Source organism: Mandrillus leucophaeus, unplaced genomic scaffold (genome assembly GCF_000951045.1).
Source record: "Mandrillus leucophaeus isolate KB7577 unplaced genomic scaffold, Mleu.le_1.0 Scaffold28, whole genome shotgun sequence".
NCBI classification, from domain to species: Eukaryota; Metazoa; Chordata; class Mammalia; order Primates; family Cercopithecidae; genus Mandrillus; species Mandrillus leucophaeus.
The window spans coordinates 1,004,674-1,029,055 of record NW_012102920.1 but is presented as its reverse complement, the minus strand read 5'-3'; the positions used below and the strand labels follow the sequence as shown (position 1 = coordinate 1,029,055).

Here is a 24,382-nt window from a genome sequence, read left to right as displayed (position 1 = left end):
GATTTAGAGGTCTAACCTCAACACTGTACAGCCTAGAGGTTCAAACCACCTGATTTGCAAGGCAGCTATACAAGTTCCTGGACTCTCGTAGTTCAGGAGTGTTTCACCTGACCTTAAGCCCACCCCATCCATCTTTAATCAAGAAACCATGTGCTTTCCCGCATGCCTGTGGCCACCCCTCACGTGTCTGCTGTCTGTGTGGAAGCCTGGCCTGGCGCATGCTGTGGTGCACTGCATGCTGGAACCCGTGGAGTTTGCACGCGTGGTACAGTATGAGGCGGGTCACGTTTTGTAGAGTGTGCCGTGGGCTCCGAGAAACAAGTTAAAGTGTGTGCTGAAACGGATTTTACTGACATAAAATAAGCCTTATTGCTAAATTTGAGAATGTGTTGCACATGTTTTTTGCTAAACATCAGTATTGATTATTCTGTATGATGTACTTACTGACATAACAACTTGAAATTATTGATTTTAGACAATTTCTCCTCAAGTTGATTCAGCTGCATGACTCTCAGAATTCAGTCATTTTTATTGTAGATTGCTGGTTTTTTCCTCTAGTTTGCATCGTGTATTTTCCTCCTGTGGAGAAAATGTGGTTGGCAAGAAATGCCATATTTTAAAGCTGTATTGTGGCTGTTAATGCAGAAAACACGAGTGTACTGCAGGCTGTTTGGCAGTGGGGCTGGGGCTGAGCGTCCTGCCGTCAGTCGCCTGTGTCTGTACTCTTGGACGCTGACACGCAGATACGGGGCGGATCTGAGGGTTTGATGGAGCGCAGAAGGCCACACGTGTGGCTTCCTCTGAATGCAGAAACACAGAATCCTTGAGCAGACACTTGTCTTCTGGAGCACCTTGCATGGATTTCGTCTCCTGATGCTTCATTGCCGTTAATAGAGTGGTGGTGGTGATGTTACGAGAAATTTTGTCTAACCTGGCTTCTGAAATTTCTCAAGCTAAATATTAATGCTGTTTTGTGTTTTTCTTAATGACTGAGGCTAGTGATATTACTTAGAAAAGTAACAGTAACTTGGGTCTTCTTAGCGTCAGGATGTTCACCATTTAACTTGTTTCTCGTTAGTGTCTAGTACGTCAGCTTTCGGTAGTGTAGGTGTGTGTTCTGTCTCCTTTCCCGTGTGTGCCTGCACTAGTGGCAGCCTCTGCTTCCAGGTCAGTTTAGAGTAGACTGGCTCTGGTATTGCTGGCAAGTAGTTGCTGTTACCCAGTGTAGCCATGAAGCCCAGCTCCTTGGATCTTGACATATATGTTCCAGGCAAAGTACGTAATCCAGACGTTTCTAACTTTTTCTAGATGATTGCAATTGTTCTCTATGTTGTCTGTTAGGCGTTATGTTAATTCTTGATCTAACAGTGTGCCTGTAACATATATGGTAGTGAAGAGACATCACATGCAGAGACCGTTTTCCTTTTATCAACTACAGGTCCGCTATCGACGAGAGCACCTTTCTGCTAGGCAGTCACCCTACTTCCCGTTGTTGGAGGATTTGATGAGAGACGGCAGTGATGGTGCTGCTCTCTTAGCTGTGATTCACTATTATTGCCCAGAGCAGATGAAACTGGATGGTGAGTGGAGAACGCTTCCCTGAAACAGACCCGAAAGGGTTAAAAGAAAATTATAGTGTACATTAATCCACATATAAAAAAAAAAAGAAAGAAAATGGAATCCTTAATATAAATGGGGATGTTAGCCTATAGATGAAAAAATTGGGGGATGATGTGCTCATGCTTAACCTGCATTTTATCTGATGACAAAACTGCACTTTGAAATTAGCCGGGTGTGGTGGTGCACGCCTGTGGTCCCAGCTACTTGGGAGGCTAAGGAGAGATGATCACCTTAGCCCGGGGCAGGGGCGGGGGGTGGTGGAGAGGGAGAGAGAAATCGTACTTGAAAGTATTTGAGTGATGTGTGAAAGTATTTGTGACTTTACCTATGTCTCAGAATGGGTAGCTTTTGTAAATCCTTCCTCAACTGATTAAAATCATCTAGAACTTAGTTTGAGGATGGGAAAATTAATGCAAAATTGAGTCTGTTTATGAACCATTTATGAACAACTGCCACACGCTTGGTGTTGGGGACATTCCGATGACAGCATATCTCCCTCCAGGTGTTTACAACCTAACAACGAGGAGAGAGACAGTGAATGACTATCACCAGCACGACAGTGGGTGTCTGGACAGGGGCCAGGGGGAGCATGAATTCTGATTTAGGTTTTGCTAAGCACCCTTCATTCTGAAGTAGGCAGATACCAGGCCAAGAGGTGCCCCCCGAACTAATATGGAAGCATTTGTGTCGGACTTCAGGCGCTGGGTGCATTGAGCTGACATTGATCTTGTTCCTGCTGAGCGTAAAAGTGCTAGAAAATACAGTTTTTTAGACAAAATAGTTTCACAAATATATAGCTGCACTTAAAAAGAGGCTGGGCACGGTGGCTCATACCTGTAATCCCAGCACTTTGGGAGGCAGGTGGATCACCTGAGGTCAGGAGTTAGAGACCAGCCTGACCAACGGGGCAAAACCCCGTCTCTACTAAAAATTAGCCGGATGTGGTGGCACGTGCCTGTAGTCCCAGCTACTCGGGAGGCTGAGACAGGAGAATTGTCTGAACCCGGGAGGCAGACACTGTGGTGAGCCGAGATTGCACCACTGCATTCCAGCCTGGGTGACAGAGCGAGACTCTGTCTCAAAAAAAAAAAAAAAAGGAAGGAGAGAGCCTCAGGTACCAGGAGGTGATCTGTCATTGAGTGAAAACTCCTCAGTGGAGGACAGGTAGGTGCCCTGGGGCCCCTGGGCCTGAGTTTCCATGTTCGTTTGGCCCTGGGTTTCCATGTTCGTTTGGCCCTGGGCCTGTGTGCTGTCAGGAGCTGTGACTGGGACCTCTTGGGAAGAGAACTGGAAAACTCCATCTACTGCCCAGGAGTGAACCAAGGAGGTCTGACAGATGCCCTTGGCTCTGGGGATGTGGAGGAGAAGCTCTTTAAGGAGGAAATGCAGCTCTTGGGTACACAGTGGATCAGAGGACGGTTGAGATGTGTGTCACCCATATGGCGTGGGAATGCCAGTTGAACGTTAGTGCAACAAGTAGTCTAGGACTAGTGAAGCTCATGGACCCTGGCAGGGATAAAGCACAGCTTGGCTATACAGGGACATTTCCACGAGCCGGGGGATGCTGGCTGCCCACTGAGAAGAGCCCCTGCTGGAAGACGAACTCTGAGAAATCAGAAACCATGCAGGGAAAGCAGGTACTGCAGCTAATTTGGCACCAGGACATGGGTGAAAGATAACAGGATGTTTAAAATGATGGACATAAAAGGAGAACTAGACAAATTAAAGAACACTGGGGATGGGGGATGGAGTCTTGAGCTGTGTTGCGATTTTCTTCATCCCCCAGGTCTTATCTTGGCACTTTTTTTTTTTTTTTTCTTTTTGAGCCGGAGTCTTGCTGTGTCACCCAGGCTGGAATGCAACTGCGTGATCTCGACTCACTGCAACCTCCATTTCCCAGGTTCAAGCGATTCTTCCACCTCAGCCTCCTGAGTAGCTAGGATTACGGGTGTCCACCACCACAGCCAGCTAATTTTTTTATTTTTAGTAGAGATGGGGTTTCACCATGTTGGCCAGACTGGTCTTGAACTCCTGACCTCAGGTGATCCACCTGCCTTGGCCTCCCAAAGTGCTGGGATTACAGGCGTGAGCCACCACGCCTGGCCATGGGACCTTCTTTTATGTGTTCATCTCTTATATTCTCCCTGCTGAGTTCTGGATGCCTTTTATTTTATTTATTTATTTATTTTGGAGACAACGTCTCACTCACTCTGTCACCCAGGGTGGAGTAGAGTGGTGTGATCATGGTTCACTGCAGCCTTGACGATCTTGACTTCTCAGGCTCAGGTGATTATCCCACCTCAACCTCCTGAGTAGCCAGGACTACAGGCACATACAACCATGCCTGGCTAACTTTTGTATTTTTTTTGTGTGCGTGGAGATAGGGTTTTGCCATGTTGCCCGGGCTGGTCTTGAACTCCTGGGTTCAAGCGATCTGCTTGCCTTGGCCTCCCAAAGTGCCGGGATTCCATGTGAGCCACCGCATCTGGTCCTGGATGCTTTCTGAAGTCTACCTTCTAGTTCATAAATTTGACTTTTCCTTCATTGTGTGCGGCCTGCCCTGTATGTCTGTTGGGGATCTTAAGACAGAGCGAATTGCTAAGGATACAGGCTCATTACCAATTATAATCATGTGAACGGTTTACGGGAAGGTGTGACTGTATTGAAACTCATTATATGTAAGAGCAGAACATCAAAATGGATTTTAAATAATGGCAAAGTTATGGCCAGGTGCGGTGGCTTACGCCTGTAATCCCAGCACTTTGGAAGACCGAGGTGGGTGGGTCACGAGGTTGGGAGATCGAGACCATCCTGGCTAACACAGGGAAACCCTGTTTCTACTAAAAACACAGAAAACTAGCCGGGTGAGGTGGCAGGGGCCTGTAGTCCCAGCTACTCCGCAGGCTGAGGCAGGAGAATGGCGTGAACCCGGGAGGCGGAGCTTGCAGTGAGCCGAGATTGCGCCACTGCACTCCAGCCTGGGCAACAGAGTGAGACTCTGTCTCAAAAAAGCAAACAAACAAAAATGACAGAGTTACAAGGAGAAATGGACAGAGCCACATTGCTGACTTTTGTAGCAGAAACTGATTGATAAAGCAGACAATTTAGTAAGGCCATAGAGGACTTCAGGCTTTATCCAGTGCACCAGCCACTGTGGAATCTGCTCACTTAGAGGCAGTAAAGACAAGCACTGGAGCCTTTATAAAACGTGCAGTCGATTAAGGCCACAGGTGAGACTGCAGCAGATCCCAAAGAACCAGTACATTCTCCACAGTAAGGTCAAGTGAGAACTCAGCAGCTACAAGATGCAGCCTCTTTTCCTGCCTGTGAATTAATGATGGTTCATTTCAGGTGTGAATTTGACTGGATTGAGAGATGCCTAGGTGACTGGTGAAGCGTTGTTTCTGGGTGTGTGTCTGAGGGTTTTTCCAGGGCTGATGGGTGTGAGTCAGTGGCTTGAGAAAGGAAGACCTGCCCTCAGTGTGGGTGGAGGAGGGGGACTCTCGCTCTCTGCTCTCTCTCCCTTCCTGAGTGGGGCACCTTCTCTCTTCCTGTCCTTGGACATCACGCTCCAGCTGTTTTGGCTTTTAGACTCTGGGACTTGCACCATGGCCTTCTGGGGGATTTTAGGCCTTTGGCCTTGGCCTGGGGGCTGCACATCAGCTTCGCTGGCTCTGAGGCTTCCAGACTTGGACCCAGGCATGCTGCCACCCCTGAGTCCCTAGCTTGCAGTTGGCCTGTCGTGGGATTGCTCTGTCTTTGTGATCTTGTGAGCAAACTTCTCTCGTATGTCCTATTGGTTCTGTCTGTCTGGAGAACCCTGACGAATGCACAGTTATTCTAAAATCTTAAAAGATTGAGTGCCTGGAAGCCAGAGAAGACATTTAAATATTTCATGGACCGTAGGGGAAAATGTAGTGGTACTTGCTAGTGTGAGCTCAGCAGGGGCAGAGTTTTACCTGGTTTGCTCGCTGATGTATCCCAGTCATCTGAAGTAGTGTTTGGGGCCAGTTGGTGTTGAGTAGGTGTTTGTTATCAGAAAAAGAACATAGAAGTAAACCCAAAAAAAGTTGAAGGAGAAATGAAGGGCAGTTTTCTGTCCATTTCTGTTAGTCAGAAGTCACTCCCAAACAAGGAGAATAAGGAACTGAATTGCAGATTCCATTTTGGATGAAACTAGGATATATCTGGACTCTGAACAAGTCCACTAATGGAGAAGTAATTAAAAAAAAAAAAAAAAAAGCAAAGCGGAGGAGGGGTGGGTGTCAAGCTGGGGAAGCAAAGAGGCCCATCCTGTAGGACCCTGGACAGCAGAATGGAGCACCAAGGATGCTGGTGGACAGCAGTACCTGGGGTGGATTCTTTGAAAGTTGGTCTCCAGCAGTGAGAGCTCCGGTTCACTTTGCTTCTCGTGCCTTTCTCCTCACACGCCCTTAGTAGATGCGGGACACTCTTGAGGAGAACTGAGCCAGATAAACTCTAGCCTCAGACCCCAGGTGCAGGCGGGGATGAGGTGACACTGACATCAGGGCTTTTGTGTAAAATTCTTCATACTTGAAGATGAGACTGGTTCTCCTCCCAGTGCACCCTGCCCCAGAAGCCACCATTTCTCTTGCTTGACTCCATGATGCAGACCTGCCCCACATGCAGCACGGGGAAGGATTCTTCCCTGCAGAAATCGGCCTCAGGAAAAAGACCGACAGTGACTCACTCCTTACTAAGAGCGGCAGCCAAAGATTCCTGACATTTGAGGAAAACCACTGACCTGAATGAGAACCCAGATCAACAGAGATGGTGCAGGTGAGCAGCAGAAAATGTTAGAGATGAGAGGGTTTGGACCTCAGAACCAACAGCAGGACTCTGGAAACGATGTCTGCAAGGTAGTGGCACGTAAGTATGTACAGAATCATCAGACTCAGAACAGCTGTTGGAGTGCTACAGCTTGTTTAGAATTCTCTGGCAAAGTCTGAAGAGCCCCCGAAAACCAGTTCTTGGGAAGGAAATCTTTGGTGCTAAGATGGGAGAGCCACTGAAGTGCTAGAGGACAGAGTTGAAGAAATCTCCCAGAAAGTAGAACCAGAAAAGCAAAGAGATGGGAAATAAGGGAAAAAAGATAGAAACATAAGGATCAGTGTACGAAGAAAGAGAGGAGAAAGTAGGAGAAAAGAACTCAGTCAACATAAAATGCAGAAAAATGTCCCAAGGACATGAGTGGCAAGTAGGAAGGACCCACTGGGTGGCCAGCAGGATTCCTGAAGAAGGGCCATGGCAAAGCATACCACGATGAACTCCAGAACCCCTGGGAAAGAGGAGATCCCAAATAACTGGAGAGACCAAGCGGGTTACACACAAGGCAGGCAGCCCCAGTGACACCAGATTCCTCAGCCACAGTCCTGGAAGGAAGATGACTGGGTGGTGCCTTCCCAGTGCCGGGGAGCGTGCCCACGCGCACCATCCTGAAGAGGAGGTGGAGGGAGGCTGGGGCCGAATCCACAGTGCCAGCCTTCCCATGGATGGGCCAGGAACGTGGGACGGAGGCACAGATCAGTAGAAGGCAGTTGGCCTGTCTGGCCCAGAGGCAGTAACATAGGTGAGTCACTGAGCCAAGTATTAAATCCAGGGAAAGTGAAGAGTTGTCCAAGGAGTGTAAGTAGAGACACTGTGCAGCCCAGCTGTGGAAGATGGTTACATAGTTGTGGTGTACAGAGACTCAGTCTGGGTTTAATCACACATCCTAGGCCGTGTGGCGGCTGGGGAGGCACACAGAGGACCACCCACACTGTGGTTGTTGTCTGCTGTGGCAGTGGGCTGTAGCCTCTTAGTGATAGGGTAGGGGATGGGGCTGCATGTTCTCTTACCAAGGCCACAGGCAGAAGGAGTGGAACGGGCAGTGATAAGGTTTGGCTCTGTGTCCCCGCCCAAATCTCTTCTTGAATTGTACTCACATAATTCCCATGCGCTGTGGGAGGGAGCTGGTGGGAGATAATTGAATCACAGGGCGGTTTCCCCCCAGCTGTTCTCATGGTAGTGAATAAATCTCACGAGATCTGATGGTTTAATAAGGGGAAACCCATTTCGCTTGGCTCTCATTCTCTCTCTTGCCGCCACCATGTGCCATGTACCTTTCATCTTCTGCCATGATGGTGAGGCCTCCCCAGCCACGTGGAATTGTAAGTCCAGTAAGCCTCTTATTTTTGTAAATTGCCCAGTCTCAGGTATGTCTTTATCAGCAGTGTGAAAATGGACTAATATAGGCAGAGACCTATTTCTCTTAAGCTTTTCAAAACAAATGGTTTGACTTTTTTTTTTTTTTTTTTTTAAATTGAGATGAAATCTTGCTTGGTTGCCCAGGCTGGAGTGCAGTGGCCCGATCTCTGCTCACTGCAACCTCTGTCACCACCCAGATTCAAGCAATTCTTGTGTCTCAGCCTCCCAAGTAGCTGGGACTACAGTCGCGCACCATCACACCCGGCCAATTTTTAAATATTTTTAGTAGAGATGGGATTTCACCATGTTGGCCAGACTGGTCTCGAACTCCTGACTTCAGGTGGTCTTCCCGGGAGCCTTGGCCTCCCAAAGTTCTGGGATTATAGGCATGAGCCCAGCCAGCTTCTTAAAGTAAAATAAAAATTTTAAAATTTTGCCATGCAGCGATAGAAAAGATTGTGATCATGTTTTTTGCAGGAATGTGGATGGAGCTGGAAGCCATTATCCTTAGCAAACTAACAGAGGAACAGAAAACCAAGTACTGCATGTTCTCACTTAAGAAGTGGGAGCTAAGGCCAGGCGCAGTCACTCACGCCTGTAATCCCAGCACTTGGGAGGCCAAGGTGGGCGGATCACCAGAGGTCAGGAGTTCGAGACCAGCCTGGCCAACATGGTGAAACCCGTCTCTACTAAAAATACAAAAATTAGCTGGGCGTGGTGATGCACGCGTGTAGTCTCAGCTACTCGGGAAGCTGAGGCAGGAAAATTGCTTGAACCCGGGAGGTGGAGGTTGCAGTGAGCTGACATCATGCCACTGTACTCCAGCCTGGGTGACAGAGTGAGGCTCTGTCTCAGTAAAAACAATGGGAGCTAAATGATAAGAACTTAAGAACACAAAGAAGGAAACACAAGACACCGGGATCTCCTTGAGGGTGGAGGGTGGGAGGTGGGAGAGGAGCAGAAAAGATAACTGTTGGGTACTGGACTTAATTCGTGGGTGATGAAATAATTTGTACAACAAACCCCTGTGACGTGAGGTTACCTATGTAACAAGCCTTCATATGTACCCTCCCAAACCTAAAATAAAAGTTAAAAAAAAATTGGCAGATTTGCTCGATGTGGTGGCTCATGCCTGTAATTCTAGCACTTTGGGAGGCTGAGGCAGTGAGTTCAAGACCAGCCTGGGCAACATAATGAGACCCCAAAAATTAAAAAGTTAGCTTGGCCTGGTGACGTGCACCTGTAGTCCCAGGTACTCAGGAGGCTGAGACAGGAGGATCACTTGAGCTCAGGAGGCTGAGGCCACAATGAGCTGTGATTGTACCACTGCACTCCAGATGACAGAGTGAGACCTGCTCTCAAAAAAAAAAAAAAAAAAAGTTTTGGCAAATTTAACAGCAAAAAGTGAATAAAGTAGAAAAAATTCCAAAGTTCTAGAGAATATGTAAAACTAAAAGCTTATTGTTTTAAAGAATTAACAAAATAGATAATCTGGAAAGATTGATCAAGAATACATGTATAGCAGCTACTAAAATAAAAATACTGAGAATATTTGTGTGCCATATGTGTTTGAAATGTTAGACAAAATGGGCAATCTTCTTTGAAGCCAAAAGTGGTGGGCAGTCTAAATAGACCTATAACTACAAAGAAAACGGACTCAGGAGTCAACAAATGCATCCACAGGGACCAGCTTCTTCCTGGGGCATTTCCCAGACTCTCAAGGAATTGTCAGCTCCTGTGTTATGTCCCCTGTCCTAGATAATAGGAAAAGATGGAGTGGCCCGAAAGCGGGGGATTATTCCCTGACACCAAGTAGACTATGAGAGGAGATTCTAGGCTGGCTTTCTATGTTCGTATAGATTGAAAATCCTATGTAAAATGTTAGAACAAATTGAACACATTTCTGTGGCAGTGACTTGTGGGCAGTCACCGCCCCCTTCTGATGGTGGCTCTGGGCCTTGTAGGGACGTGATGGGACCTCATAGACTTTTGACCCCACCCGTGGCAGGTGCAGTTCCAGTGAAGGCCCAGGAGCAGCAGTGCCTTTGTGTCCTGACAGAGCGGGTTCTCCGAGCCTGGCAGGGGGCAGGTAGCGGGAGCCGTAGCCAGGGCTGCCCTGCACTTCAGTGCCCACTCCGTATGAGCATTCTCTTGTCATGTGAGAACTGGGAGGCACTTGGGAGTGAGTGCAGCAGAAAAGAGGCGAGGAAAATCCATACGCTTTTGTATTTCTCTTGGGAGAAGACTGAAACAAGTGTTCTTAGATCCCCAGTCCGTATTAAAACTTGTGTTTTCTCCAGATTGTTCTGAAAACTTGTTGCCAGTCCAGTGAATACTTTTGTCTTCACAGATATTAACAAGGCAATGCAGAAATTCTCTTGGATTGTGTTATTCTTTTCTCTCTCAACCATTTGAGAGTAACACAGCAAAAGTTGGGAAAGCTAACATTGGCACACAGATCCCCAGCCTGGTCCAGACTCGCTCAGCTACCCAGGAGCACCTGCTTGGCCCAGCGTCCCCTCATAGTTTCCCTTCATCTGGAGTCGTTTCCAGCCTTTACCTCTCTTGACTCTTGATGTTTTCGAAGAGTAAGGTTGTGAGTAGTGGCCCTTGGTGTGTTTGTCTGGAGTTTCCTTGCGGTGTGTCCTCCCAGCGTGTCACCTCAGGGGCATAGTACTGGGACATCTCCGTGTTGGTGACTCTAGCTTCAACCCTTGGTGCAGGTGGCATGTGCTGGCCTTCCCCGCTTCTAAGCTTGCTGTTTTTGCTTTAGAATGCATTAGTAATTTGTGGGGAGAGGCTTTGGACTATGAATATCATGTTTCTCATCAGATTCTCACCTGCTGGTCTCCACCTGCGGATGGCTTCCAGCCTCAGTGCGTCTTCCCGTCTTGTCAGCATTTCCCCCGCTTGCTTGCTTCTTTATTCATGTATTTGTTTATATCCGGATGGCATCATGGATCTTACTTTATTCAGTAGGTCATAATTCATTACTTTCATTTTTATTTTGTTGCTTAAATTGTCCCAGATTTTAGCTGAGTAGTTTTGTAGAATAAGAATGTGCGGGGGTATGTGCCCTAAAAATACCAAGTTTTGCTTAACTTGACATTACCAAAAACAGTGTGGTTTTGGTTCCGGGACAGTCACGTGGACCAGATGAATGAACCACATGTAGAACCGAGAAAAGAGATGCTTTGCAGGGAATCTGGTGCCTTTGAGGTAGCCTCACCGAGGGGAGCCACCCTGGCTGGCCAAGCACATGGCGGCATTGACGTTTCTGTGGGAAAGTGCCGTAAAACCCCACCCCACCCGAGCCAGAAACACCCCTTCCTCGGAGTAAAGATGCGAACCTGAGAAGTAAAATTTAAGAATTTTGAGAAGATAAAGGAAAATACTTTTATGATATTCGTGTAGAGATGGATTGCCGAAATTATAAAAAGCACAAATAGAAAAGATTGTTAAATGCAATCATATTAAAATGTAAAACTTTCCTGTGACAAAAGCACATCATAAACAAAATGAAATGATAAACTGTACCCATTGAAAATATTTGCAGCACATGTGGCCTGATGAAGGACTGTCACCCAGTCCTTTCATAATCACAATCCAGAAAGGATTCCAGAATCGGTAAGAAAAAGATGCACAACCCAAGGCCGATATGGAGGGCCCACAGGAGAGGACCCTTCATGGCCAGTAACCATGAAGAAGTAAAACACACCAGTCGTCAGAGGCATGCTCTTTGAGAAGGAGGTGCTTACGCCCTCCACCTGGCAGACATGGACAGGTCGGTCATTCTGAGGTGCAGGTGGGAAGGGACAAGCTATGGAGTGCCGCTGATGGGACTGGAGCTAGGCACAACCACGCAGAAGGGCGCTGCGAGGTGACGCAGGAGGGCGTGCCTAGCTCGTGGCCCAGTGAGTACCCTCTTGGAGTGTGCCTGGGCAACACCCGTCTGTACACGCATAGACAGCACACGCAAACGCTGTGATGGCAGCATGTGTCATAATGGTGAGAAATCATGGAGGACCACATAACGGTCAAGATGAGTGACGGAAATCTCCCCATGTCAGTATAGATCTGTTTGCAAACATCATGAGTTTTGGGGGAAAAACTGGCTGCTAAAATAAGGCATAGCTTGATACCATTAATGTAAGTTTCTCAAGGCTGAGACAACACTGTGTTACTTGTGGATGCAGACAGTGTAGAATACTCAGGAGGAGTGGGAAGGGTTCGCGGCAGCGTTCGGAGAGTGGTTCCCTTTGGGGATGGAGATGATGTCGGCTGTTTTATTTCTAAAAGAAAAGATCTGAAGCCCATAAGACATTAACATTTGATGGTCAGAACCGTGGCAAAGGAAACATCCTTAGCGGTGTAAGTGTGCGCAGTTCCTCAGCTTTAAAGGTCTCTTTTGAGAATGAATCTGCTTAGGTGACCGAGGAGGACAGAATTCATGAATGACTCTGGATGCTGTGGGTCCAGTTTGTGCACACTTCTAAAGCCTTGAAAATGGTTTTTTCCTTAGAAATAAAATTTATGTAAAAAGTTATTTCTGAAAAATTTTTTTTTTCACTATGTATATATTTACAAGCAAAATAAAGTCAAGTCACTTCCCAGGGAGTCCTGAGCTGCACCCTGCTCTCCGCAGGGCTCTTTATCGGAGGGCTGCCCGAGTCCACACCAGGGTGCCGAGACTGGGGAGGGGCATTCTCTTTGGTCCTGTGACTTGTTGCCCGTACTGGCGCTTCCTCCATGGAGGGTCTGCAAAGTCGTGTGCAGTGGAAAGTTGCCCTGCAGATGCTTATAGCCACCAGTCTCCACCTCTTCCTGGAAGGAGACTGGGCTAGGCTATGCATCGTCCTTGATCTTTGTGATTAGTCGCATTCCTGTGTTATCACTGAGTAGGCGTGGATGAGCCTGATGCTTTACATTTTATTCATTTCCCTTCCCCCTGCCCTTTACAAACACGGAAACAGAGGGTTTTGATGGGTGGAAGAAACTTGGCTCAACATTTACTGGCTACATGCAGCAGGGCTCTGCTGTAAACCGAAAGGTGATTGTTGCTGTTTGTTTTGGACGCCCACTCTTGAGATCTGAGCGATTTCTATTATGCTTTCTGGATGTTCACCATCAAATTCAGACTTGAGAGGTTCCTGGACTTGTCTTGTTTTCTTTTTATACTTAGTGTTATTTGTTATACATCCTATACTGCCTACATTTCTCAATGTCATTACCTTCATTACTACCTTTATATAAAATGGTTTTCAGTTCAGAATGCTTCTCCCTCTCTCTCTCTCTCTCTCTCTCTCTCTCTCTCTTTTGAAGCAGAATACCTTTATAATAAATGGTGATTTTCTTTTCGTCTATTAGATATATGCTTAAAGGAGGTAACGTCGATGGCTGACAGCCTGTATAATATTCGGCTTCTGAGAGAATTCTCCAATGAATATCTTAATAAATGTTTTTATCTCACCTTGGAAGATATGCTGTATGCGCCCTTAGTGTTGAAGGTAATAACGAATTATTTGGCATGCAGTTTTAAAACCGTGTGTGGATAACTACTTACCATACTTTGGTTTTTTGTTTTTGTCTTTTAGCCGAATGTTATGGTTTTTATTGCGGAGCTCTTTTGGTGGTTTGAGAATGTCAAGCCAGATTTTGTTCAGCCCAGGGATGTTCAGGAGCTGAAAGACGGTGAGTGACAGACATTCCTCAGGTTGGCAGCGGCTTCCTTGCGAGCCCAGATAGAGTATCCGAAAGTGCTCTCCAGTGGGTCCTTGTTTCTCGCACAGCAGAGTTCTTGGAAGAGCTCTGTACAGCTGCACAGCCGTGGGCCTTGCGTTGCCCTGTGCAGTCAGAATCCCAGGGATGGGCCTGAGAGTTTGGGGAAAGACTTTGTAAGTGATTTTGATGAACTATTCAGTTACGAATCACAGCTCTAAAAATTGCACAACTCTAAAAGTTCCAGGATGGCTGTTCTCACCGCCAGAATGAACAAACTGGAAAAAAATCTGTTTACTACAGATTAAAATAATCTGCCAGGCTTGACAATCTGGAAAGTTTTAAGAAGATAGTATAGAAGAATATCTTTATAACCTTGGATTAAGAAATTATTTCTTACAAAGAATATGAAAGTATTAGCCACAAAGGAAAAGATTGCACATTCAGCCACGTTAAAGTTTGTACCTTCTTTTCCTTGAGAGATGATAAAGATAATTAAAAAAAAAATCCAACTATTAATAACCATAGAGGGGGAAAAGGTACTTGCAGTGCATGTAGTAAAGAGCTAGGATCCAGAATATATAAAGAGCTCGCTCATAGCAATAAGAAAAAAGAAGAACCAACAGAAAAAAAAGGCAAAAGAACAAACACTTGATGAGAGTGGGACCCCATGTGCCTAACTGATTTATGAAACGCTGCTTAGCATCAATCATCAAGGATATGCAAATTAAAGATGACACCCAGACGGCCTGCAGCTTATAATGCTTAAGATTTTTCAGCTTCACAGTGGTCCAAAAGCGATGCGTGTTCAGTGGAAACCGTGCCTCCCGTGTCCTACGAGCATTTTGTTTTTCACTGTCAGTACAGCATTCAGTAAATTACACGAGATACTCAGCACTTTATTCTAAAACAGGCTGTGTGTTAGATTTCTCCTGGCTGTAGGCTAATGTCAGTGTTCTGAGCACACTGAAGGCGCCTAGGCTAAGCCGTGATGTTTGCTAGGTTAAGTGTATTCAGTGTGTTTTCTACTCACTGATGTTTTCGTTTTACGATGGGTTTATTGGGTCATTACCACACTGTAAGCTGAGGAGCATCTGTGTGTGTATATATCCTCCCAATCTATTTGTGGCAAAATGGTAGAACGGGACCAGGTATGGGATAGTGTCTGAGAGTGCACCTTTCACCACTGCTGGCAAGAGTGTTACTTGGAGCAGCCTCTGAAGCTGTTGAGTGTGTTACCCAGTCCTGTGGGTTGTCTGCCCTTTGGCTCAGCAAGCCAGTTCCTCTGGTGTATCCCCAGGGAAACTTGGTACTTGTGCGTCAGGACACAGGGAAAGGATGCTCAGAGCAGCTCTGCTCATAATAGCTAAAAAGAAGCTCCCAAATATGCCTCTGCAGTCAGAGGGGTGCATTGTTCTATGTCCATGCCACAAGATGCTATACAGCACTGGGCATGTGTGAGCCACAGCCACGAGCAGCTGCAAGGAAGATTCTCCTGATAATGAAGGCACAGAATCACATGGACAGGCTGGAGAGCAGGCAGAGCTCCACTGTGTTTTCCAGGGGGTGTGTGTGTGCGTGTGTGTGCGTGCACGTGCACAGGGGGGTAAAAAGCAGTGGTTAATTGGGCATGTTGGGTGCTCTTGGCAGACTGGTGACTTTCTTCTGGACCCAAGTGGTGGTTACCTGGAGTTTGCTTTATAACTATTTGTTAAGCTCTATGTATGTTTTATGCAGTTTCTGTCTCTCTCTCTCTGTGTGTGTGTGTGTGTGTGTGTGTGTGTGCGCACGCGTGCTATTTTACAATAAGAAAGAGTAATGGCAAAAAGCTTAGAACTGGGTTACCTTGCTGTTAGAATGTTTTTAAGTCACCTCATTTCCTCATGGGTGACCTTGAACTAATTTTTCATCCCTGGACTAACTTTCCTTCCCAACTCTTCTTCTGCCATAACAATTCCATCTTATAGCAGGAAACACTGTAGTGCTGTTAAACTTGCTTCCTTCATTTTCATTGAGGTTAGCCCTAAGTCAAGGCTATTGCTAACGCCTGTTTTCAGATTAGTTTCTATCCTTCTTGAATTTAAGGTAGAATAGGCTTTCCTCGTTTGATGCTGTCATGACTGCCGCACCGTCTCCACTGCTCCATGCTCTCTGGCTTCCCTTCACTCCTCCCCTCCTCCGCCTCCCCTCCCTTCCCCCTCCTCTCTTCCCCCTCCTCTCTTCCCCTCTTCCCCTCCCCTCCCCTGTTCTGGGATACTTGTGTGGAACCTACAGGTTGGTTGCCTAGGTATACACGTGCCATGGTGGTTTGCTGCACCCATCAACCCATCTACATTAGGTATTTTTCCTAATGCTCTCCCTCTCCTAGCCCCCGCCACCCCTTGACAGGCCCCGGTGTGTGATGTTCCCCTCCCTGTGTCCATGTGTTCTCATTGTTCAACTCCCACTTATGAGTGAGAACATGTGGTGTTTGGTTGTCTGTTCCTGTGTTAGTTTGCTGAGAATGATGATTTCCAGCTTCATCCATGTCCCTGCAAAGGACATGAACTCATCCTTTTTTTTGTGGCTGCATAGTATTCCATGGTGTGTATGTGCCACATTTTCTTTATCCAGATGGGCATTTAGATTGGTTCCAAGTCTTTGCCATTATGAATAGTGCTGCAGTAAACATACGTGTGCATGTGTCTTTATAGTAGGATGATTTATAATCCTTTGGGTATATACCCAGTAATGAGATTGCTGGGTCAAATGGTATTTCAGTTTCTAGATCCTTGAGGAATTGCCACAGTGTCTTCCACAATGGTTGAACTAATTTACACTCCCACCAACAGTGTAAAAGTGTTCCTATTTCTCCACAGCCTCACCAGCATCTGTTGTTTCCTGACTTTTTAATATCGCCTTTCTAACTGGCATGAGATAGTATCTCATTGCGGTTTTGATTTTCATTTCTCTAATGACCAGTGATGATGAACTTTTTTCCTATGTTCGTTGGCCGCATAAACGTCTTCTTTTGAGAAGTGTCTATTCAGATCATTTGCCCACTTTTTGATGGGGTTGTTTGTTTGTTTGTTTTTGTAGATTTGTTTTAAGTTCCTTGTAGATTCTGGATATTAGCCCTTTGTCAGATGGATAGATTGCAAAAATTTTCTCCCATTCTGTAGGTTGCCTGTTCACTCTGATGCTAGTTTCTTTTGCTGTGCAGAAGCTCTTTAGTTTAATTAGATTCATTTGTCAATTTTGGCTTTTGTTGCCATTGTTTTTGATGTTTTAGTCTTGAAGTCTTTGCCCATGCCTGTGTCCTGAATGGTATTGCCTAGGTTTTCTTCTAGGTTTTTTATGGTTTTAGGTTTTATATTTAATTAAGTTTTTAATCCATCTTGACTTAATTTTTGTATAAGCTGTAAGGAAGGGATCCAGTATCAGTTTTCTGCATATGGCTAGCCAGTTTTCCCAACACCATTTATTAAATAGGGAATCCTTTCCCCGTTGCTTGTTTTTGTCAGATTTGTCAAAGATCAGATGATTGTAGATGTGTGGCATTATTTCTGAGGCCTCTGTTCTGTTACGTTGGTCTATATATCTGTTTTGGTATCAGTACCATGCTGTTTTGGTTACTGTAGCCTTGTAGTATAGTTTGAAGTCAGGTAGCATGATGCCTCCAGCTTTGTTCTTTTTCCTTAGGATTGTCTTGGCTATGAGGGCTCTCTTTTGGTTCCATATGACATTTAAAGTAGTTTTTTCTAATTCTGTGAAGAAAGTCAATGGTAGCTTGATGGGGATAGCATTGAATCTGTAAATTACTTTGGGCAGCATAGACATTTTCACAATATTGGTTCTTTCTGTCCATGACCATGGAATGTTTTTCCATTTGTTTGTGTCCTCTCTTATTTCCTTGAGCAGTGGTTTGTAGTTCTCCTTGATAGGTCCTTCACATCCCTTGTAAGTTGTATTCCTAGGTATTTTATTGTCTTTGTAGCAGTTGCGAATGGGAGTTCACTCATGATTTGGCTCTCTGTTCATCTGTTATTGGTGTATAGGAATGCTTGTGATTTTTGCACATTGATTTTTGTATCCTGAGACTTGCTGAAGTTGCTTATCAGCTTAAGGAGATTTTGGGTTGAGACGATGGGGTTTTCTAAATATACGATCATGTCATCTGCAAACAGAGGCTTGACTTCCTCTCTTCCTGTCTGAATACCCTTTATTTCTTTCTCTTACCTGATTGCCCTGGCCAGAACTTCCAATACTGTGTTGAATAGGAGTGGTGAGAGAGGGCATTCCTTGTCTGGTACCAGTTTTCAAAGGGAATACTTCCAGCTTTTGCCCATTCAGTATGATGTTGGCTCTGGGTTCGTCATAAATAGTTCTTACTATTTTGAGATACGTTCCATCAATACCTAGTTTATTGAGAGTTTTTAGCATGAAGTGGTGTTGAATTTTATTGAAGACCTTTTCTTCGTCTATTCAGATAATCATGTGGTTTTTGTCATTGGCTCTGTTTATGTGATGGATTACATTTATTGATTTGTGTATGTTGAACCAGCCCTGCATCAGGGATGAAGCCAACTTGATCGTGGTGGATAAGATTTCTGATTTACTGCTGGATTCGGTTTGCCAGTTATTTTATTGAGGATTTTTGCATCGATGTTCATCAGAGATATTGGCCTGAAATTTTCTTTTTCGTTGTTGTGTCTCTGCCGGGGTTTGGCATCAGGATGATGCTGGCCTCATAAAATGAGTTAGGAAGGATTTCCTGTTTTTCTATCGTTTGAAATAGTTTCAGAAGGAATGGTACCAGCTCCTCTTTGTACCTCTGGTAGAATTCGGCTGTGAATCCGTCTGTTCCTGGGCTTTTTTCGGTTGGTAGGCTATTAATTACTGCCTTAATTTCAGAACTTGTTATTGGTCTTTTCAGGGATTTGACTTTTTCTGGTTTAGTCTTGGGAGGGTATATGTGTCCAGGAATTTATCAGTTTTTTCTAGATTTTCTAGTTTATTTGCACTGAGGTGTTTGTAGTATTCTCTGATGGTAGTTTGTATTTCTGTGGGATCAATGGTGATATCCCCTTTATTATTTTTTTTGTGTGTCTATTTGACTCTTCTCTCTTTTCTTCTTCATTAGTGTGGCTAGCAGTCTAGTTTGTTAATTCAAAAAACCAGCTCCTGGATTCATTGCATTTTTTAAGGGTTTTTCATGTCTCTATCTCCTTCAGTTCTGCTCTGATCCTAGTTATTTCTTGTCTTCTGCTAGCTTTTGAATTTCTTTGCTCTCGCTTCTCTAGTTCTTTCAATTGTGATGTTTGGGTGTCGATTTCAGATCTTTCCAGCTTTCTGATATGGGCATTTAGTGCTATATATTTCCCTCTAAACACTGCTTTAGCTGTGTCCCAGAGATTCTGGTACGTTATCTCTTTGTTCTCATTTGTTTCAAAGAACTTCTTTGTTTCTGCCTTAATTTAGTTATTTACTCAGTAGTCATTCAGAAGCAGGTTGTTCGATTTCCATGTAGTTGTGCGGTTTTGAGTGAGTTTCTTCATCCTGAGTTCTAATTTGATTGCACCGTGGTCTGAGAGACTGTTCGTTATGATTTCCGTTCTTTGGCATTTGCTGAGGAGTGTTTTACTTCCAATTACGTGGTCAATTTTAGAATAAGTGCTATGTGGTGCTGAGAAGAATGTATATTCTGTTGATTTGGGGTGGAGAGTTCTGTAGATGTCTATTAGATCTGCTTGGTCCAGAACTGAGTTCAAGTCCTGAATATCGTTGTTAATTTTCTGTCTCGTTGATTTGTCTAGTATTGACAGTGGGGTGTTAAAGTCTCCCAGTATTATTGTGTGGCAGTCTAAGTCTCTTTCTAGGTCTCTAAGAACTTGCTTTATGAATCTGGGTGCTCCTGTATTGGGTGCATATATGTTTAGGATAGTTAACTCTTCTTGTTGCATTGATCCCTTTACCATTATGTAATACCCTTCTTCGTCTTTTTTGATCTTAGTTGGTTTAAAGTCTGTTTTATCAGAGACTAGGATTGCACCTCTTGCCTTTGTTTTGCTTTCCATTTGCTTGGTAAATATTCCTTCATCCCTTTATTTTGAGTGTTTGTGTATCTTTGTACATGAGATGGATCTCCGGAATACAGCATACTGATGGGTCTTGACTCTTTACCCAATTTGCAATCTGTCTTTTTATTTATTTATTTTTTTGAGGTGGAGTTTTGCTCTTGTTTCCCAGGCTGGAGTGCAATGGCGTGGTCTTGGCTCACTGCAGCCTCCGCCTCCTGGGTTCAAGTGATTCTCCTGCCTCAGCCTCCCAAGTAGCTGGGATTACAGGCATGTGCCACCATGCCTGGCTAATTTTGTATTTTTAGTAGAGATGGGGTTTCTCCATGTTGATCAGGCTGGTCTTGAACTCCCAACCTCAGGTGATTCACCTGCCACAGCCTCCCAAGGTGCTGGGATTACAGGTGTGAGCCACCACGCCCAGCCCAGTCTGTGTCTTTTAATTGGGGCATTTAGCCCGTTTACATTTAAGGTTAATATTGTTATGTGTGAATTCAATCCTGTCATTATGATGCTAGCTGGTTATTTTGCCTGTTAGTTGATGCAGTTTATTCATAGATAGTGTCGATGGTCTTTACAGTTTGGGATGTTTTTGCAGTGGCTGGTACCGGTTTTTCCTTTCCATGTTTAGTGCTTCCTTTAGGAGCTCTTGTAAGGCCTGGAGGTGACAAAATCTCTCAGTATTTGCTTCTCTGTAAAGGATTTTATTTCTCCTTCGCTTATGAAGCTTAGTTTGGCTGGATATGAAATTCTGAGTTGAAAATTATGTTCTTTAAGTATGTTGAATATTGGCCCTCACGCTCTTCTGTCTTTTAGGGTATCTGCAGAGAGATCTGCTGTTTGTCTGATGGGTGTCCCTTTGTGGGTAACCCGACCTTTCTGTCTAGCTGCCCTTAACGTTCTTTCCTTCATTTCAACCTTGGTGAATCTGACGATTATGTGTCTTGGGGTTGCTCTTCTCGAGGAGTATCTTTGTGGTGGTCTCTGTATTTCCTGAATTTGAACGTTGGCCTGTCTTGCTAGGTTGGGGAAATTCTCCTGGATAATATTCTGAAGTTTGTTTTCCAACTTGGTTCCATTCTCCCCATCACTTTCAGGTACATCAGTCAAATGTAGGTTTGGTCTTTTCACATAGTCCCATATTTCTTGGAGGCTTTGTTTGTTCCTTTTCATTCTTTTTTCTCTAATCTTGTCTTCATGCCTTATTTCATTAAGTTGATCTTCAATCTATCCTTTCTTCTGCTTGATCGATTCGGCTATTGATAATTGTGTATGCTACATGAAGTTCTCGTGCTGTGTTTCTCAGCTCCATCAGGTCATTTATGTTCTTCTCTAAACTGGTTATTCTAGTTGCAATCCCTCTAACCTTATTTCAAGGTTCTTAGCTTCCTTGCATTGGGTGAGAACATGCTCCTTTAGCTCAGAGGAGTTTGTTATTACCCACCGTCTGAAGCCTACTTCTGTCAATTTGTCAAACTCATTCTTTGTCCAGCTTTGTTCCCTTGCTGGCGAGGCGTTGTGATCCTTTGGAGGAGAAGAGGCGTTCTGGTTTTTGGAATTTTCAACCTTTTTGCACTGGTTATTTCTCATCTTCGTGGATTTATCTGTCTTTGGTTTTTGATGGTGACCTTCGGATGGGGTTTTTGTGTGGACATCCTTTTTGTTGATGTTGATGCTATTCCTTTCCGTTTGTTAGTTTTCCTTCTAAAAGTCAGGTCCCTTTGCTGCAGGTCTGCTGCAGTTTGCTGGAGGTCCACTCCAAACCCTGTTTTCCTGGGTATCACCAGCAGAGGCTGCAGAACAGCAAAGATTGCTGCCTGTTCCTCCCTCTGGAAGCTTCGTCCCAGAAGGGTACCCTCCAGGTGTCAGCCGGAGCTCTCCTGTATGAGGTGTCTGTTGACCCCCGATGGGAGGTGTCTCCTAGTCAAGAGCCACGGGGATCAGGGACCTACTTGAGGCAGTCTGTCCCTTAGCAGAGCCCGAGTGCTGTGCTGGGAGATCTACTGCTCTCTTCAGAGCCGGCAGGCAGTGATGTTTAAGTCTGCTGAGGCTGCACCCATAGCCGCCTCTTCCCCCAGGTGCTCTGTCCCAGGGAGATGGGAGTTTTATGTATAAGCCCCTGACTGGGGCTGCTGCCTTTCTGTCAGAGATGCCCTGCTCAGAGAGGAGGAATCTAGAGAGGCAGTCTGGCTATAGCGGCTTTGCTGAGATGCGGAGGGCTCCACCCAGTTAGAACTTCCTGGAGGCTTTAATGTTTACGCTGTGGGGGAAAAACCGCCTACTCAATCCTCAGTAATGGTGGATGTCCCTCCTCCCACCAAGCTCGAGCACCCCGGGTAGACTTCAGACTGCTGTACTGGCAGCGAGAATTTCAAGCCAGTGGATCTTAGCTTGCTGGGCTCTGTGGGGGTTGGATCCACTGAGCTAGACCACTTGGCTCCCTGGCTTCAGCACCCTTTCCAGGGGAGTGAACAGTTCTGCCTCGCTGACTTTCCAGGTGCCACTGGGGTATGAAAAAAAACTCCTGCAGCTAGCTCGGTGTCTGCCCGAATGGCCGCCCAGTTTTGTGCTGGAAACCCACAGCCCTGGTGGTGTAGGCACCTGAGGGAATCTCCTGGTCTGCGGGTTGCGAAGACTGTGGGAAAAGCATAGTATTTGGACCAGAATGCACCATTCCTCACGGCTTCCCTTGGCTGGAGGAGGGAGTTCCCCGACCCACTGTGCTTCCTGGGTGAAGTGATTCCCCACCCTGCTTTGGCTTTGCCCTCAGTGGGCTGTACCTACTGTCTAATCAGCCCCAGTGAAATGAGCCGGGTACCTCAGCTGGAAATGGAGAAATCACTCGTCTTCTGTGTTGGTCTCGTTGGGAGCAGCAGATTGAGCTGTTTGATCTTGCCAGCCGCCTTCCTCCTGCCTTTCTTCACCTTTTTCATAATCGTGTCCAGCTTAAGAAGGAAGTCTTGTTTTTCCTGCTGCTTACAGAGCAGTTTCACCCGTTCTGCCTTGTGGGAAAGGCCTCGTCCCATCGGACCCCATCGTGAGTCGTGACTGGAGCCCTGTTCTTCCTGCGGGGCTCCTCTTCTTGCCTGCTGGTCCTTAGGAATGAGGAGTCAGGAATGCTAGGAAGCAGCTGTAGCTTCACTTCACTCTGGGACGAGACATAGTCGGGGAGGGGGTGTCTAGTAGTCCTGGGCCTGCTCTGTACCTCCGAGGCTGGGGAGTGTCTCTGGTCTGATACAGTATTACGTGGGGCCCTGTGCAGTGGGTCCTACTGCCAGCTGTTGGGTAGTGGTGCCTGCTGAAGCCCTATGGCCAGGAGAAACCAACACTCAGATGCAGAATGCAGGTCTGCTCTTGGAAAAGTGAATTGCTGGCCCTTCCAGGCTGCAAGGGGTCTATTGTAGTTACCTTGCTGTCAAGTGATTGGCTGGTCTTCTCAAGGACGATGCCATATTAGGAGTCAGCACTGGTCTTGGCAGGTGGTAGTCTGTGCTCTTAGTCTCCATACCTGCCTACCTCTGGCTGTTTCATGTGTGCGCTTGTTGTCCTGGCCTGAGAGTGGCTGATGGCAGAGTTTGTCTGCATTCCCAGTTGACCCACTGTTAACCATACCCAGGCTTTCCCCTTTTCCATCTGTGGTCGTCAGGGGCCCTTGTGTGGCTGTAGAGAGGAGTTTGGTGGGCTGCTGGTGCCCTGGTGGCGGCTCGTGCAGGCTCGGTCCCAAGGCACAACCCCATCTTACTGGTGCACTCGGTCTTATGCCCTGGAGTGAGTGGCAGAACCCAGCTTGTGATGGGCAGTTCTGAACACACTGTCAGCAGGCGTGCAGTGCCCTGTGCACATCAGGGGCTGTTGTTAATGTCATGTGATTCTCTGTGGCTCTAGAGTCCCAGAATCTTGCGTCGTGCTCTCCCACCTGACTTGCCAGAGACTCCTGTGGCGTGTTCTCCCTTCACTGATACCTGTAAGGCCGTGGGGTGTGATGTCCTCTCCCTTTCCCAGTGCATACTCATCTGTGAACGTAGCTGGTGGTCCCTCTGGGAATGACTGGGGAACCATTGCCATGCATGCTCACCTTAGTGTTGCTGGTCCCAGAGACGGCATTGTTGGGAGGAAATACAGACACAAACAGTCTCACAGCTATTCATATGCATGTGGCGGGCACAGAAGCAGTGAATTGCTGAATAACTAGAAATAGGGACTCATACACCCTGCATCAGCAGGAAGAGGCAGGGAGAGAAGAAGCTTGTATGGGAAGGACAAATCAGTTTCCTCAGGAAAGGCAGATAGGTTCGTAGGGTAGCACAACTGAAGGGAGCCGAACCGAGTAGAAAGTGTGTGGTGATGTGTGTCTGCAGAGCGGGTAGATAGAAAGTGTGTGATGATGTGTGTCTGCAGAACGGGTAGAAAGTGTGTGATGATGTGTGTCTGCAGAACGGCTATAAAGTGTGCGGTGACATGCCTCTGCAGAATGGGTAGAAACTGCGTGGTGACGTGTGTCTGTAAAACAGGGGAGAAGGTACGTGGTGACGTGTGGCTACAGAATGGTAGAAAGTGTGTGATGACGTGTGTCTGTGGAACGGGCAGAAAGTGCTTGATGTGTGTCTATAGAATGTGTGTCTGTAGAATGGGTAGAAGGTGCGGGTTGATGTGTGGCTGTAGAACGGGTAGAAAGTGCATGTTGATGTGTGTCTGTAGAACGGGGTAGAAAGTATGTGATGATGTGTGTCTGTAGAATGGGTAGAAAGTGCGTGATGACGTGTGTCTGTAGAACCAGTAGA

The 24,382-nt window shown here is 46.0% G+C and overlaps 1 protein-coding gene across 3 annotated transcripts in view; it reads left to right on the top strand.

Moving 5' to 3' along the window:
• CAMSAP1 (calmodulin regulated spectrin-associated protein 1) overlaps positions 1-24,382 on the top strand; it is a 73,107-nt gene that overhangs the window by 18,971 nt on the left and 29,754 nt on the right. For 2 of the 3 annotated variants that reach the window (XM_011985066.1, XM_011985064.1), the window contains 3 exons: positions 1,439-1,580; positions 13,195-13,334; positions 13,422-13,518. In XM_011985066.1, coding sequence (XP_011840456.1) covers positions 1,439-1,580; positions 13,195-13,334; positions 13,422-13,518 — 379 coding nt within the window. The remainder of the gene's footprint in view (positions 1-1,438; positions 1,581-13,194; positions 13,335-13,421; positions 13,519-24,382) is intronic. The other variant, XM_011985067.1, reaches the window with a different exon arrangement.